The following is a 14,130-nucleotide window of genomic DNA, read 5'->3' on the forward strand; positions in this document are numbered from 1 at the left end:
CTAAACTCGGAAGTGAGATCATGGAAAATTCACCTTTGGGCCTTAATATTATCCCTGCAAAATGAAGAGTACTGGACTAGATCTAAAGGTCCTTTCCAGATCAACGTTTGCTACTTCCCGATCCTGACAAATATGATAACAGAGAAAGGAAAAGGCTGAGAACAGAAGGGACACTATAGTCGTAACTCTACGAGATCTGTGTTCTGCAGTAGAACCTTACAGACTGGAGTGTGTAGTTAGGAAGTTTGTACCATGGCCAAAGCGGAGCGCTAGGTACTAATGAAGAATGCAAAAGAAATAGAAAATTTTGTTTGTTAATTGTAATTAAAGGTCATATGGAAGCCCTTCCTCCCACAGCATGTAACAGCCAGAGCCCCTCTCTCCTGGGCCCCAGAGAAAGAGTGTCACACACTGAAGAGGATTTGGAGGCAGCAAGTCTGTGGACACTATGCTGCAGTGCATGTTGCCACCATGGGGAAAGCAGTTCCTTGATCTTTTGAGTCGTTTGCCAGGTTGTGCTGATTATGAAAGGATTACTGTTCCATTACATGCATAGTTCATACAACTCTACTTGTTTCGACATTTTCTAGGACACATCAGACACTTTTAGCCAGATGGGACTTTGTGAAAATTGTGATCTTGTTTTGAAAAAAATCAAATTGAATCTTTTGAGGTCTGTTGGTCATCCATATAAAGATATATATATATATATATATACCTTTTAAAAAAGATTATCTGGAGGAAATAATACTTGCAAACTTTTATTGAACACATAATGCCTGTCAGGCCCTGTGTTCTTGGCTTTTTCTGGATTATCTAATTTTATGCTCAAACAGCCCCATGAATCATTATCATCCTCGTTTTACAGATGAACAGACTGAGGCTTAGGCACATCGAGTCATTCACTCAGGTCACAATTAGTTGGCTGTATAACTAGCAATTAGACCAGCAGTCTGACTTCAGTGCCCACACTCTCAGCCAGGGCACCATAACTTCTTGGGAAGTTTAGAACTCTGATCTCTTTGTCATAGGAATAGAAAGCAAGGACAAAGATGATACTTAATATTTTAGTGAATATGTATGAAGCCCTGCCCTAACAACTTTACTTATCTCATTTCTCACAGCAGTCACACAAGGATGTTTGACAGTTCTGCCTCCTGTAATCAGTTCATTACAGATGAGCAAATGGAAATCTAGTGAGATAACCCAAGATCATTCAGGTATGAAGTGGTAGGTGGAGTTCAAACCCGAATCAGTCTGCCTTTGCAGTTTAGACTGGGAACTGTGGCAAGACAGTATCTCCCTGTTACAGAAAGAAACGCCCTCTTCCGGGATGTCCTGTCCTTCCCACACTCCTGAGTCCTGGGGTGATGTGCTCCCACCACTCCTTAGGTCTCAAAGCTGAGGGCTGCTTTTCTAAAAACCACTCTGGGATGACACATTTTAAAAACAGAAGTGCCCCTTTTCCTTCTCATACCCCTAGCATTATTGCCACTTTCTGTCTCTTCAAGTTCTGTGGGTTGGACTTAGGCAAAAAGCCACTCCCATAACCTCTTATTTTCTTTTTTAACACTTATACTCCAATAAAGATAAACAAACAAACAAACAAAACCCCAAAACGTAAAAAATATTATGATACAACCTGATGTGAGAAGAGGAGTCACGGTCACTTTATTTGAGCCTCTTTAGAGAAAGTCCAAGTAGCAAATGAACTTGATACTATTTCACTTTGTAGGAGGAAATAACATGTTTCCATTACTCAGTGATGAATCTAATGATAAAATCTCGATTGAGCCAGGTCTATATTTTGTTAACATTTTTATTGCTACGTGCTCCCAATACAACAAACAGCATCAGTAGTGTACACTTTGATAAAAAGGAATTTTTAGCTTAGTAGAAAAGGAAGCTCAAAGATCAGAAGTATAATGAATATATACATCTTTATGGGAGGTGTATGTGTGTGACCAGCTTTCTCTGTGGACCAGATGCATGCACACACAAGCAAACTAGAGGAGAATTTCATGCTCGGGAAATTTTTAGGGGAAAAAAATGACTTCTATCTGAGGTTCAGGGATTGTTTTACAATCTGGAATTCACCTAATTCATTTGACTTTCAAAAGTCTTACACCAAGTAGCAGCGATTCTTTAGATTCTTTAGAGGTATAGAGTCAATAGGTGAAGCTGTTATTTTTTACCATGGTTAAAATGCAAACGTTCTTGCACATTCTGTGCTTTGAGAAGTTAACATATCTATATTTTAGTTTGCATAATGTATTTTTAGACAGTTCAGGAACTGACCTCAAAATCATGCTGTCAACACTTATCTTTCTTTTTTCTTTTAAGTGTAATTCATGAAGTATTTATCTCCTTCACATACTTCTTTTTTGGTGTTTCTAATTCTCTATTTCATTAAACAGCTAGCTATCTGAGCCCATACTATTTTATGTTTCGTTGAAGGGGAAAAAGTTACCAACTTTGCATCAACTACTCTAAAAATGCAAAATTTGCATAACATCAATTTTGTTCGATTTTAGCTCTTTGATTTGGCTGCTGTAGTTTGCTTAAATGTCTCCTCTATGTACAGAACAAAGCATGCATCTCTAATTATGTCTCTCTAGTTTACCAAAATATGTCATTGATATTAGCGTAAATATTTAGTACATAAAAATACTATCCAGAAAAAAAATCAACTTTTAATAAATATCTTCAGTTCTGAATTCTATATACAAGTACTTTACATCTACTCCCTGGAGAGAGCATTTCTGGCTTCACTGTGAGTAAGGTGATCACTGACATAAATTACTAGCACATTATTGCAGTCAGATGCATGGTGGTTGTGAACATGTAGATATGAACCATGCGGAAAATAAATATTGAAACTATTGACAAATGCTTTCTTGAAGCTGCTTCCAGAGCCCTAAAGCCCTGCTTATACTTGTTATTTCTAGTTCAACGATGCTTTTCTCAGCTACTGACATACAAACAAATGATCTCAGTACATTTTTCCTTTGTTAATAATTACAGTACATTGAGTATACCTGTTTGTATACATACGTCAACAATGGGACAATTAAAAACAACACAGGAAAGCAGGACAATTCAATGGTGTCTATTGAGGCCCCGGTAAAAGGGTTTCCATTTTGTCCTGCACAGGCTCATTACTGGTCTCTGTTCCCTGTGACTATAAGTATACTAAGACACCAAACTTATTCTTTTTTATTTAAAGGATGGAAGGTAATAGGTAAGTTGAAATCTCTATATCTGCAGCTTACCTTTTTTTTTTCTTTTTCTGTAATTTAGGTGTCACATTGTTGATCAAACAAAACCACAAAACAAAACCCTTTGTATTGTCAGTAGCAGTGTTTCTAACTTCTTTGTAATATTCTGCTTTGAAAATCAACTCATAGAACGTCAAATAAGGCAATACTCAATGACAGGCACCTAGAATATCCAGAAATGTAATATAGTAAACAATCATTTGAGAACACATCTCTTAAAATAATACTGATTTCTGCAATATACAGTATTTACACAACAGCTCAATTTGCTCATACAATATTTCTAATATAGATAAATAGGAATACAAGTCTAAGAATTCTTTGCTCCATTTTCAAAACCTTCTGTTAAAATGTAAACCATTGGCACCTCTTTTTTATTTTTACTGTAACTTTTTAAAAACAACAACAAAAAAATCAGCTGATATGCACAATTGATTCCAGTCCCTTTTCTGCTTTAGAAAATGACCAACACACTTACTAGCAACTTACTTTCCTTCGGTTAATAATCTTTGGTGCTTTCTTCCAATGAATTCTGGTAAATGAGTCAATGCAGAACAAAAGGAGGATGAAAGCAACTAGAAAGTGAACCAGCACTTTTTGTTCTTCCACGTACAGATAAAATGAGTTGATGATTTATGGAGATTTCCACTTTAAACAAGCTGTATGCACCATGGGGAGAGGGAGCTTGTCCAGATTTTCCATTGATGTCTAGCCTTTTGGCTTCACTTTCTCATCTTTCCAATGTGGATGATCTTAGCGGACGTCTCTTGTCAATAATCTTTTCATCTTTCTTTGAGGTTCTTGCCTGAGAAGAAGCACCTACGGAATCACTGGCTGCAAGGAAGGGGGAAGCAGCCATTTGTGGAGATGGACTGAGGTGGCCACTCTTGGTGGGTGGGGAGGCCAGTCTCAGAGTCTTATTTTCTGCTGGCTGAGCTCTCCTCTGGGGTAGGTTAGCACCACTGGATTTACTGTTTGGCTTGAAAGCAGCATGTGCATTTGGACCTCCTACAGAAGAGATCCTGCTCAAAGATTTCTTCTTCTCAGCAGGAGTCTCTGAATAGTAAGGAACCAAAGATGTAGGCATCATTAGAGATTCGGGGAGGTCACTGGAGTTAAAGATAGCATCATCATGAGTTTCAGCAGCTTCTGGAAGGTATGGTGGTGGCAGGGTGCTGCTGCGCTTGCTACATGACTCACAACATAACTTGTTATAACCTGGTATGGAGCAGTATCGCGCCAGCACCTCCATTTGACAGAATATGGATTTATCTCCCAAACATGGCTCATCTGCAAAGATTAAAAGACAACAGAATGAGACATACATCCAAACATAAAAGGAGGACAACATGGATGGAGCTAGAGGGCATTAAGCTAAGTGAAATAAGTCAGACAGAGAAAGATAAATATTGTATGATCTCACTTATATGTGGAATCTAAAAAAACAAACAAAACAAAAAACAGAATCATAGGGGCTTCCCTGGTGGCACAGTGGTTGAGAGTCCGCCTGCCGATGCAGGGGATGCGGGTTCGTGCCCCGGTCCAGGAAGATCCCACATGCCGCGGAGCGGCTGGGCCCGTGAGCCATGGCCACTAGGCCTGCGCGTCCGGAGCCTGTGCTCCGCAACGGGAGAGGCCACAGCAGTGAGAGGCCCGCATACCGCAAAAAAAAAAAAAAAAAAAAAAAAAATATGAATCTTAGGATGAATCTACTAAAATAAGTATTCTCTGTGTGCAAAGCACTTGAATTGACCAGCACTTTCACATCTCCATCACGTGTCTTTAGATCAAGGGTAATTTTTTCTTCCTAGTAGAAATACATATCTGATTTTAGAGTGAGAAAGTAGAATTAGTTTTATCATATTTTTAAGATATAGAGGGCATAGGTTTTTAAAATTTTATGGTAGTTCTGTCTTTATAATAGAGTAGTCTCTATATTAAATTTAAATTAAAGATAAAAATAAATACTAAAGACCTGTTGGAACATATTAAATCTTAAAACTATATTTACCAAAAGAAAAATCAAGATACTATTTTGATTTGGAGACCATTCTCCAGAGTGAAGGCAACAGTTTCATGTTTACCATTGAATGTTCTCAGGTTATTTGTTATTTGAAAGCACAAATCTGGGTAAAGGGTGCCAACTTTCTTATGAATAATTCATGGTTCTTTAATTTCATTGAATTGATAGTACTTTAAAGAGTACTAAATGTGCTTCCCTGGTGGCGCAGTGGTTGAGAGTCCACCTGCCAATGTGGAGGTGGGTTTGTGCCCTGGTCCGGGAAGATCCCACGTGCCGCGGAGCGGCTGGGCCCGTGAGCCATGGCCGCTGAGGCTGCGCGTCCAGAGCCTGTGCTCCACAATGGTGAGAGGCCCTAGTACCGCAAAAAAAAAAAAAAAAAAAGTACTAAAGTAACACTCACAAAACACTTGGTAGATGTGTGTGTACAGACTATTTCTATTATTTTTTAATTTTATTGATCATAGGTTATAAGAATTAGATTTCAAAAAATCCAAACATTGATCTCATGAAAATGTTAGTCTTTTCAGCCATTCCAGAGCATATCCTATGCAGAGCCCGTGCACACAGTCTAACACAGAATACTGATCCCATATCCAATTAATAAATGCAAATAATTGTAAATTGTGGCATTTATGGAATATAATCACTTAAAATTACAATGTAATATTGGGTGATTCTACATTGCTAGGTAAGGAACCTGCTATATAACTTGCCAAAGAAATTAAATCCCTTTTCTAAAGTTCAAGGGGAAAAAAAGAGGGTCAGTCGTCAGGGCCAAAACAGGCTAAACTTACCTACCTTTGTTAGCGTTATAATGCCATGCCCACTTCCCAAGTTGTGGAATGACTTGTACTTCCCCGACATTTACACATCTATGATACAGTATGATGTGTCTGAATATTTCATATTAGCTAAGATAATCATCTAATTAGGTTGTGAATGCCTTAGAATCACATTAATGGGTTTCACCTCAAGTATCAATCCCTTTTCCTAACTGAATTATTTTTTCTATGCCTATAGCTTTCTATGCCTATAACATTTTCTTTAGGCTTAAGGAAAAGTATCAAGCAAATTCTTGCTGACAGTTGGGCATATTTGCAGAAATATATACCTCTACCAGTTATTAAGATCAATAAAGCTGACTCAAAAAGTGTTTAACCTCCTGTCAGTAATGCCTATGTAAGAGTAAAATACCATGGTGACAGGAAACGTCATAGCTTCTAACTAGGTAAATTTGTTCTTTTGGCTTTGACTTGTGATTTGAAGTTTCAAATATACTTTCCAGAGAAAAATGATTAAATATGTAAGTCCTCTGTCTCCCCCTCATGGTCATACTTGTTCATGGCCACCCCACATTTCAAAGGAAAATGTACAACGAAATATTTTATAAGGTTTCTTTGGAAGAGGAGCCAGGCAGTGGGAGGATAGGAAGAGAGAGAGGGAGAGAGAGACAGGCACAGAGAGTCAGAGGGGAAGGGACACGGGGGCTGGGAGAGAGAGAAGGCAGGGAAGGCAAGAGACACGGGGAGATGGAGAGACAGATGCAGAGTGGCAGAGACAGGGAGGTGGGCAGGGAGGGTGAGGAAGGACAGAGAAAAGTGGAGGAGAAAGAGAGACACTGACAGACACATGTGCCAGAAAAGGGGGAAGGAGGAAGTGTTAGAGAGAAAAAGAGGGAAATAGAGACAAAGGAGAGAGTCAGGAAGAGATGAAGAGAGAGAGAAGAGGAAAGGGAGAGAGCAGGAGAACCAGAGAAAAGAGGTAGAGGTAGAGAGACTAGGGGGGGAGAAAGAGAGAGAGAGAGAGAGAGAGAGAGAGAGAGAAGAAAGAGTGAGGTGGAGAAAGCACGAGTGATATACACAGAAAGTGAGCAACATACAGATGGCAAGTGACAGCAAGTCAGAGACAGAGAGTGAAACCCACAGAGGAAAGGAGAGGAGAGAAAAGTGGAGATACAAAATGAGACACAAAGGACACAGACAGATGCAGAGAGAGAGACAGAAAAGGAGGAAGAAGGAGACAGTGATAGAAACTGAAACCATCCAATATATGCTATTTGTTTTACAACAGCAAATTGAAATTATACATATGTTCCCTGACTTATGACTGTTCTACTTACGATTTTTGGACTTGATGATGGTGTGAAAGCCATATGCATTCAGTAGTACTTTGAACTTTGATCTTTTCTGAGCCAGTGATACATGGAATGATACTCGTTTGTGATGCTGGGCAGGGCAGCAGCTGCAGCTCCCAGCCAGCCAGGCGACCACGAGGGCAAACGACTGACACACTTATAACCATTCTGTACCCAGACTACCATTCTGTTTTTTACCTTCAGTATAGTATTCAATAAATTATGTGAGGTATCAACACTTTATTACCAAATAGGCCTTGTGTTAGTTGATTTTGCCCAACTGTAGGCAACCGTAAGTGTTTGGAGCACGTTTAACGCTAGGCTATGGTGTTCAGTAGGTTAGGTGTTTTAAATGCATTTTCGACTGACGGTATTTTCAACTTAGGATGAATTTATCAGGATGTAACTCCATTGTAAATTGAGGAAGATCTGTACGTTAAAGAAAAGAGACTCTGCTTTTGCAGTATGGCAAGAGTTAAGTTAGGCAAATTTTAGCATATGCATAAGGTATCTATTTTGAAAGCACGCTGTTCAAGACTATGGAAATGATGGGCAGGTATTGGAAGTGGCTTTGTGAATGACATTTATCATCCACATGCCTAAATTGAATGATTTTAGTAAAGTATTTCCAAACCTGCATTATTATGCCTTTGACAATGATGCGAAGTTATAAAGAAAATCAAAGAGAGAAAACAAGTAGCTCCTTCTAGAAACACAAATTGACAGAAGCTACATATACATGACATGGCCCTCACCCCAGCATTACTGCCTAATGGGAACCACAGGGGCCGCAGTGGTTATGATAACTAACCGGAGGGGAGACTGGCGCAGACACCCACCTTAAAGAACTCTATTAAGCTAATATTTCAAGAGTGTTTTCCTTTAGTCATTTTTCAGTAAGCAAATGGAAATTCCAGAGCTTGCCCAGAAAGGAAGTTCTGCTTTTTGAGGCTCAAAAACCATGATCAGAACAGTGAAATCAATCAGTGTCATACCTACCATTACAGGGAGGCAGCTGACAGGCTCGGACAGACTCAGGCTTTTCACCGTCGCAGTGGTCACCCGCCCTGCAGAGGACCTGCCTCACCTCTGTCCCTTCGCCGCAGGTTACTGAACACTACAGAAACAAAGGCTGTGATTATAGACGTTTATTCCACCAGGACTGTCTTTCTTCCTTTCCCCATGTGCACACTCAGACACACACAAGCACACACGCATACACAGCTCTGGAGTTCTTTCTCTGCGGCCCAGTGTTACAGTGACTTGGGAGACAGAGAATCCTAGCTTTATACCCTGGGAGCATTGCTCTTTCTCTGAAAGCTTCATAGAGTTGCTGTAGGACTAAATGAAGGCAAAGGGGACAATGTATGTGAAACAGTTATGCCTGGCATGCAGTAAGCATTTGATGCCAAACAAATCATTGTTATAATATAACACCTCCTGTAGTTCCTAAAAGCAGTAGCGGAGCTCGTTTTCAGAGAGCCCGTCTCAGATCGAGCTTCCCATTCTCTCACCTTCCTTACAAATGGTGAATTTACTGACATGCTGTGTTGGTTAATTAAACCTCTTTGGAACGACTATTACTCTATTCCCACAAATTCATTTCTTTAAGGAATGGGCTAACTGCTCTAAAACGAAGCCCAGAAGCAGCCGTGCTATTGATCTAGGTAGGAGCTGTAGAGGAGGGACGCTTGTTCCAGGACTCTGAGGGGAACGAGACATGAGTTATCCTTAAGGTCCTGTGCAGGTCACTTTCATTTGCCTGTTCCTTCCCTCCTGGGCCTGCTCTCCACTTCCTCCTTTGTCCTCCGTCTACTTTTTGCTGCCCTTTCCTCTGATCCACTCTACTATCACCCCATGATTCTTCATTTGGAGTTTTTATTTATATCAAAGAACTGTGGTTAATACGGGCAATGAGGCACTGACTCAGCCAGTCACCAAGAGACGTCATCTGGACAGGCACCGACTGGGCGCTGGGGAAGCAAGGCACCTGGTTTTTTGAGAAATGCATGGACTAGTGGTGAGCACAGGCTCAAAGACAGGAGTTACAATACACTGCTGTGATCAGCAGGCCACTGGAAGGCCTCTTTGCCTTTGGAATGCAGAGGAAGGGCTGCCGGGAAGGGCAGCACTGGAAGCCGGTACTTTGGACCGTGGAGCTGAGCCTTGGTGGATGAGGGGCAGATGGTCACATAGGAGGAGGGAGACGGGCAAGCCAGCCAAAAGGGAGCAGGCTCAGACCAACACGGTCTTTGAAACAGTAAACAGTTTACTCAGACTGGGACAAAGAGTTAGAATAAAGGAAGATGAACTAAGAAGAGTTATCATGGGAGGTATTGTGGTTATCATTTTGCAATGTATACAAATATCCAATCATTAAGTTGTACACCTGACTCTAAGGTAACGTTACATCAACTATACTTCAACAAAAAGAAAAAAAAGAAGCCTTCGTGTGGTGTCAAATGGGGCAGGGCCCTGCATTCAAGGTCAGGGATTTGGAATGTATCCAGGAGGAAAGGTGCAGTCCAGAAAAAATACCGGACAGAATATCAGTCAGTCACTTCTCAGAGGCCTCTGCGTCACAAGACGTCCAAACGTGCTTTGCCCCCATCAACTAATCTTTCATGCAAACACTGTTTTAACCTGTGAGTTTTTCCTAATACCTACAGATGCGTAATGCTTCCAAACTACGCGACAGTTTCGCAATTCACACAAACCCTACCTGATACGGAAGCCAAATTAAAATACACTTCACGTGCTTACCCCTCCCCTCACCAACGCACACAGAATTCGCACACCCACCTCGTTCCAGGGCCCCGTTTTCCACTGGGCCGGGCAGGGCACTCTGTTACAAGGCCGGCGGCTCTCTGGACGGCCACCCACGCAGTACTTGCTGTGCACCGAGCGGTTGGTGCCATCGTGGGACGGCTGGAGGCAGCGCACGGCGCGGAGCTGATAGCCGGAACCGCCGCAGGTTTTGGTGCAGTGCTCCCACTCTTCTGCCGCCCAGCTGAGGATGGGGGTTAAGACTGAGCTTGGGGACCGGGTTGCATGGTGTGCCCCTCCCTGCACCGCAAGCCTAGCTCTTTCTGCCCTCTGAATGACGTGCCCCCGCCCCGCGGGGCAGGTTCAGAAAGACGGGCGCGTCAAACAAAAAGTCTTAAAACTTTCTAACAGTCATAGGCGGGGCACATCTATTTGTTATGCCCTAGTATTCTGTCTCCCAGTGACTCTGAAACAACCCGCTCTTCTCCAAAAGGATCATCCACAGAGGGTTTCTGAAACTCATCTTAAAGTTGTCCCCTTAGGTTCAGGCATGATGGTAGTTTCCCAAAATAGCACCAACTCATAAAGAAGATGTGGCACATATATCCAATGGAATATTACTCAACCATAAAAAAATGAAATAATGCCATTTACAGCAGCACGGATGGACCTAGAGATTATCATACTAATAAGTGAAGGAAGTCAGAGAAAGACAAGTATGATATCACTTACATGTGGAATCTAAAAATATGCTAAAAATGAACTTATTTACAAAACAGAAATAGATTCACAGACATAGAAAACAAACTTATGGTTACCAAAGGGGAAAGGGGATGGAGGAGTGATAAATTAAGAGTTTGGGATTAGCAGATACAAACTGCTATATATAAAAGAGATAATCAACAAGAACCCCACTATATAGCACAGGGAACTCTACTCAATATTTTGTAATAACCTATAAGGGAAAAGAATCTGAAAAAGAACATATATATATATATCTTTTATCTCTCTTTTATATATAGCAGTTTGTATCTCCTTATATATATATATATATATATATATATATAAAAATATATATAACTGAATCACTTTGCTGTCTACCTGAAACTAACACAACATTGTAAATAAACTATACTTCAATAAAAATAAAATAAAATAGAAACCAACTCATTATAACAAATAATTATAAAATTATAAAAACCATCTCATTAAAATAAATAAAACCAACTCATTCTCAGCCATATTGCCTCACAGTATTAAATTTCTGAAAGGAAATTTAAAAAGGCTCCATCTGATACCTGCTATGACAAGGTGATTTGGTTGCTGCTGCTTTTTCACTACCTCATGAGTTTACTCATGTTTGAATATTCTAAATGAGATTACAGTTCCATCTCTATGGTTGTTGCTGTGAAGGCTACCTGACATATCCATCATGTTTGGAAAATTCAGTTCTTCATATAGGTCCTTATTGGACCTGATGAAAAGGTAAAGGTTGTATGCATCTGGGCCTGAGCAGAAACTGCTTCCATGAATGTACCTGATAGAAATATTTCCAAGGAATTTATTTTCAAAAAGATTTCCTATGGGACATTCCCAAATTCTATGTCAAATTCAATGTCAGTGCCCCAGCCCTGTCCAAATTAGCTATGGATACAATATGACAGACAGTTCATCATTGCATATGTCCCAAAGGGTTGTCACCATTGATTCCAACTAGGTAATCAATCTGTTAGTATGTAATGGAGGCATACTATTTATCCTTTCCAAGTTACTTTCCCTGTGCAATTTTTTTTTTTTTTGTATGTATGGAGCACCAAAATATAAACAGGTTAAAACCTTGGCAGTCTTTGCTATTCAGAGTTTAAGACTGCCATAGGTTTTCAACTGGCAGTAGAATGAATTGTGGCAAGTAAGAAATTTTACTCAATTTTGAAGGCTTCCACTGTGACTCTTATTTAAAGATAGGTGTTAACATGAGAAGTATATACTTCATAGTCATAGATACTTTTTGTTACCTTTATTCCCTCCTGAAATTCCCAGAAGACGATAAAAAAATACATAAAATGGCATACACTCATAAAGTGTTCAGCATGATGGTTTGATTTACATATATTGTGAGATGACTACCACAACAGGTTTAGTTAAATCCATCATCTCATATAGATGCAAAGAAAGAAAAGAAAAAAAAAATCTCCTTGTGATGAGAACTCTCAGGATGTACTGTCTCCATAACATTCCTACGTATCATACAGCAGTTTAATGCTGCAGTCTATATACATGTGAACAGCCAATGTTCACCAGACACAGAAAGTCTCTAACACAAATGCTGAACGAAGGGAAAAAAGAAATAGAAGAAGTAATGCACAAAAAAAGCAAATAATCTTTAAGAGCCTAAGAAAGATAAACAAATATTATTACATCTTTGAAATAAGAATCAAATGTCTGGAAAACAGAACATTTGATAAACAAAACAGCGCTTAGATGTTAAAACTCTCTTGGATGTTAATGACATAATAGCAAAAATGGAAAAATTCAGCAGGAAGAACAGTAAATACCAGGAAAGAAAAGAAGATCTGTCTCGAAACCCTAATTACAAATTTCCCAGAAAGAATATTGAAAATCATAGGGGAAACTTTTCAAAGAAAAAATACAAGAAAATTTCCCAGAGTTAAAAAATATTACTTTTGTGTTTTAAAAAGTCTACAAGTGGGCTTCCCTGGTGGCGCAGTGGTTGAGAATCCGCCTGCTGATGCAGGGGACACGGGTTCGTGCCCCGGTCCGGGAAGATCCCACATGCCGCGGAGCGGCTGGGCCCGTGAGCCATGGCCGCTGAGCCTGTGCGTCCGGAGCCTGTGCTCCGCAACGGGAGAGGCCACGACAGTGAGAGGCCCGCGTACCACAAAAAAAAAATAAAAATAAAAATAAATAAATAAATAAAAAGTCTACAAGTATACAGCACAAGAGATGAGAAAAAATGAGCACAAAGGCAGTTTATCACTATGAAATTTCAAGACACTAGGAACAAAATGATCCTACAAACTTTGAAAGATAGAAAAAAAAAAGAGGCCACATAGAAATAACTGAGAATTAGAATAGCAAATGACTTTTCAAGAGCATAACTGGAGTCTAGAAAATAATGGAGCAAGTTTATAAATTCTGAGAAAAATATATTATAGGTTGGAATGTTATACATATGTGTGTGTATATATATATATGTGTGTGTGTGTACAAATGATCGAGTATGAATAGAAGACTTTTTATATACCCTTATACTTTAACGTCTTATATACTTTTCTTAGGTGTGTATAGAAGCTTAATTCTTATACACAATTTTTCCTTTGTATGCCCTTTTTTCATGAAACAACGGAAAGATATGCCCTACCAGAATGAATGAATACTCTATAAGGTAAGAAAAAGAATGCAGAAAACAGGAGGTCCAAAACAAGAGACATGCAGTAGGAATCCCTTGGAGGATGGTAAAAAGAAGCCCCAGGAAGGAAGCTGTGTAGGAGCTCAGGCAGGAGCTAGAACACAGAGAACTCTCTGGGACATGTCTCTAAGAAGACACAAGGACAGGATACTTGAGTGCGTAGCATTTAGAGGAGAAGAGTTTGGGGATGAATTAGTGAAAAGTAGTAGAAAATGAGACATAAGAATCAAGACATTCACTAACTCTAGGAGAAACAAAGTTTAATAAGAAAAGAAACATAAGCAGAGCATGCTAAGTGACTCAACTGTCAAGAGAGACACATGTTGTTAGAATAATATGAACTCTGAATATCAATATCAGTATTGATACACACACACACACACACACACACAAATGAATCTATATATAAAACAGAAAGAGACTCACAGACATAGAAAACAAACTCAAACTTATGGTTACCAAAGGGGAAAGGGAGGGGAGGAAGGATAAATTAAGAGTA

The 14,130-nt window shown here is 39.8% G+C and overlaps 1 protein-coding gene across 3 annotated transcripts in view; it reads right to left on the bottom strand.

Moving 5' to 3' along the window:
* Positions 1-1,801: 1,801 nt before the first annotated feature.
* ADAMTS3 (ADAM metallopeptidase with thrombospondin type 1 motif 3) overlaps positions 1,802-14,130 on the bottom strand; it is a 286,648-nt gene continuing 274,319 nt past the window's right edge. For all 3 annotated transcript variants that reach the window (XM_059067187.2, XM_067035816.1, XM_067035815.1), the window contains 3 exons: positions 10,238-10,445; positions 8,435-8,552; positions 1,802-4,568 (listed from right to left, as the gene is read on the bottom strand). In XM_059067187.2, coding sequence (XP_058923170.1) covers positions 4,009-4,568; positions 8,435-8,552; positions 10,238-10,445 — 886 coding nt within the window. In that variant the 3' untranslated portion in view covers positions 1,802-4,008. The remainder of the gene's footprint in view (positions 4,569-8,434; positions 8,553-10,237; positions 10,446-14,130) is intronic.

The sequence above is a fragment of the Kogia breviceps genome, chromosome 6, assembly GCF_026419965.1.
Source record: "Kogia breviceps isolate mKogBre1 chromosome 6, mKogBre1 haplotype 1, whole genome shotgun sequence".
Taxonomy (NCBI): domain Eukaryota; kingdom Metazoa; phylum Chordata; class Mammalia; order Artiodactyla; family Physeteridae; genus Kogia; species Kogia breviceps.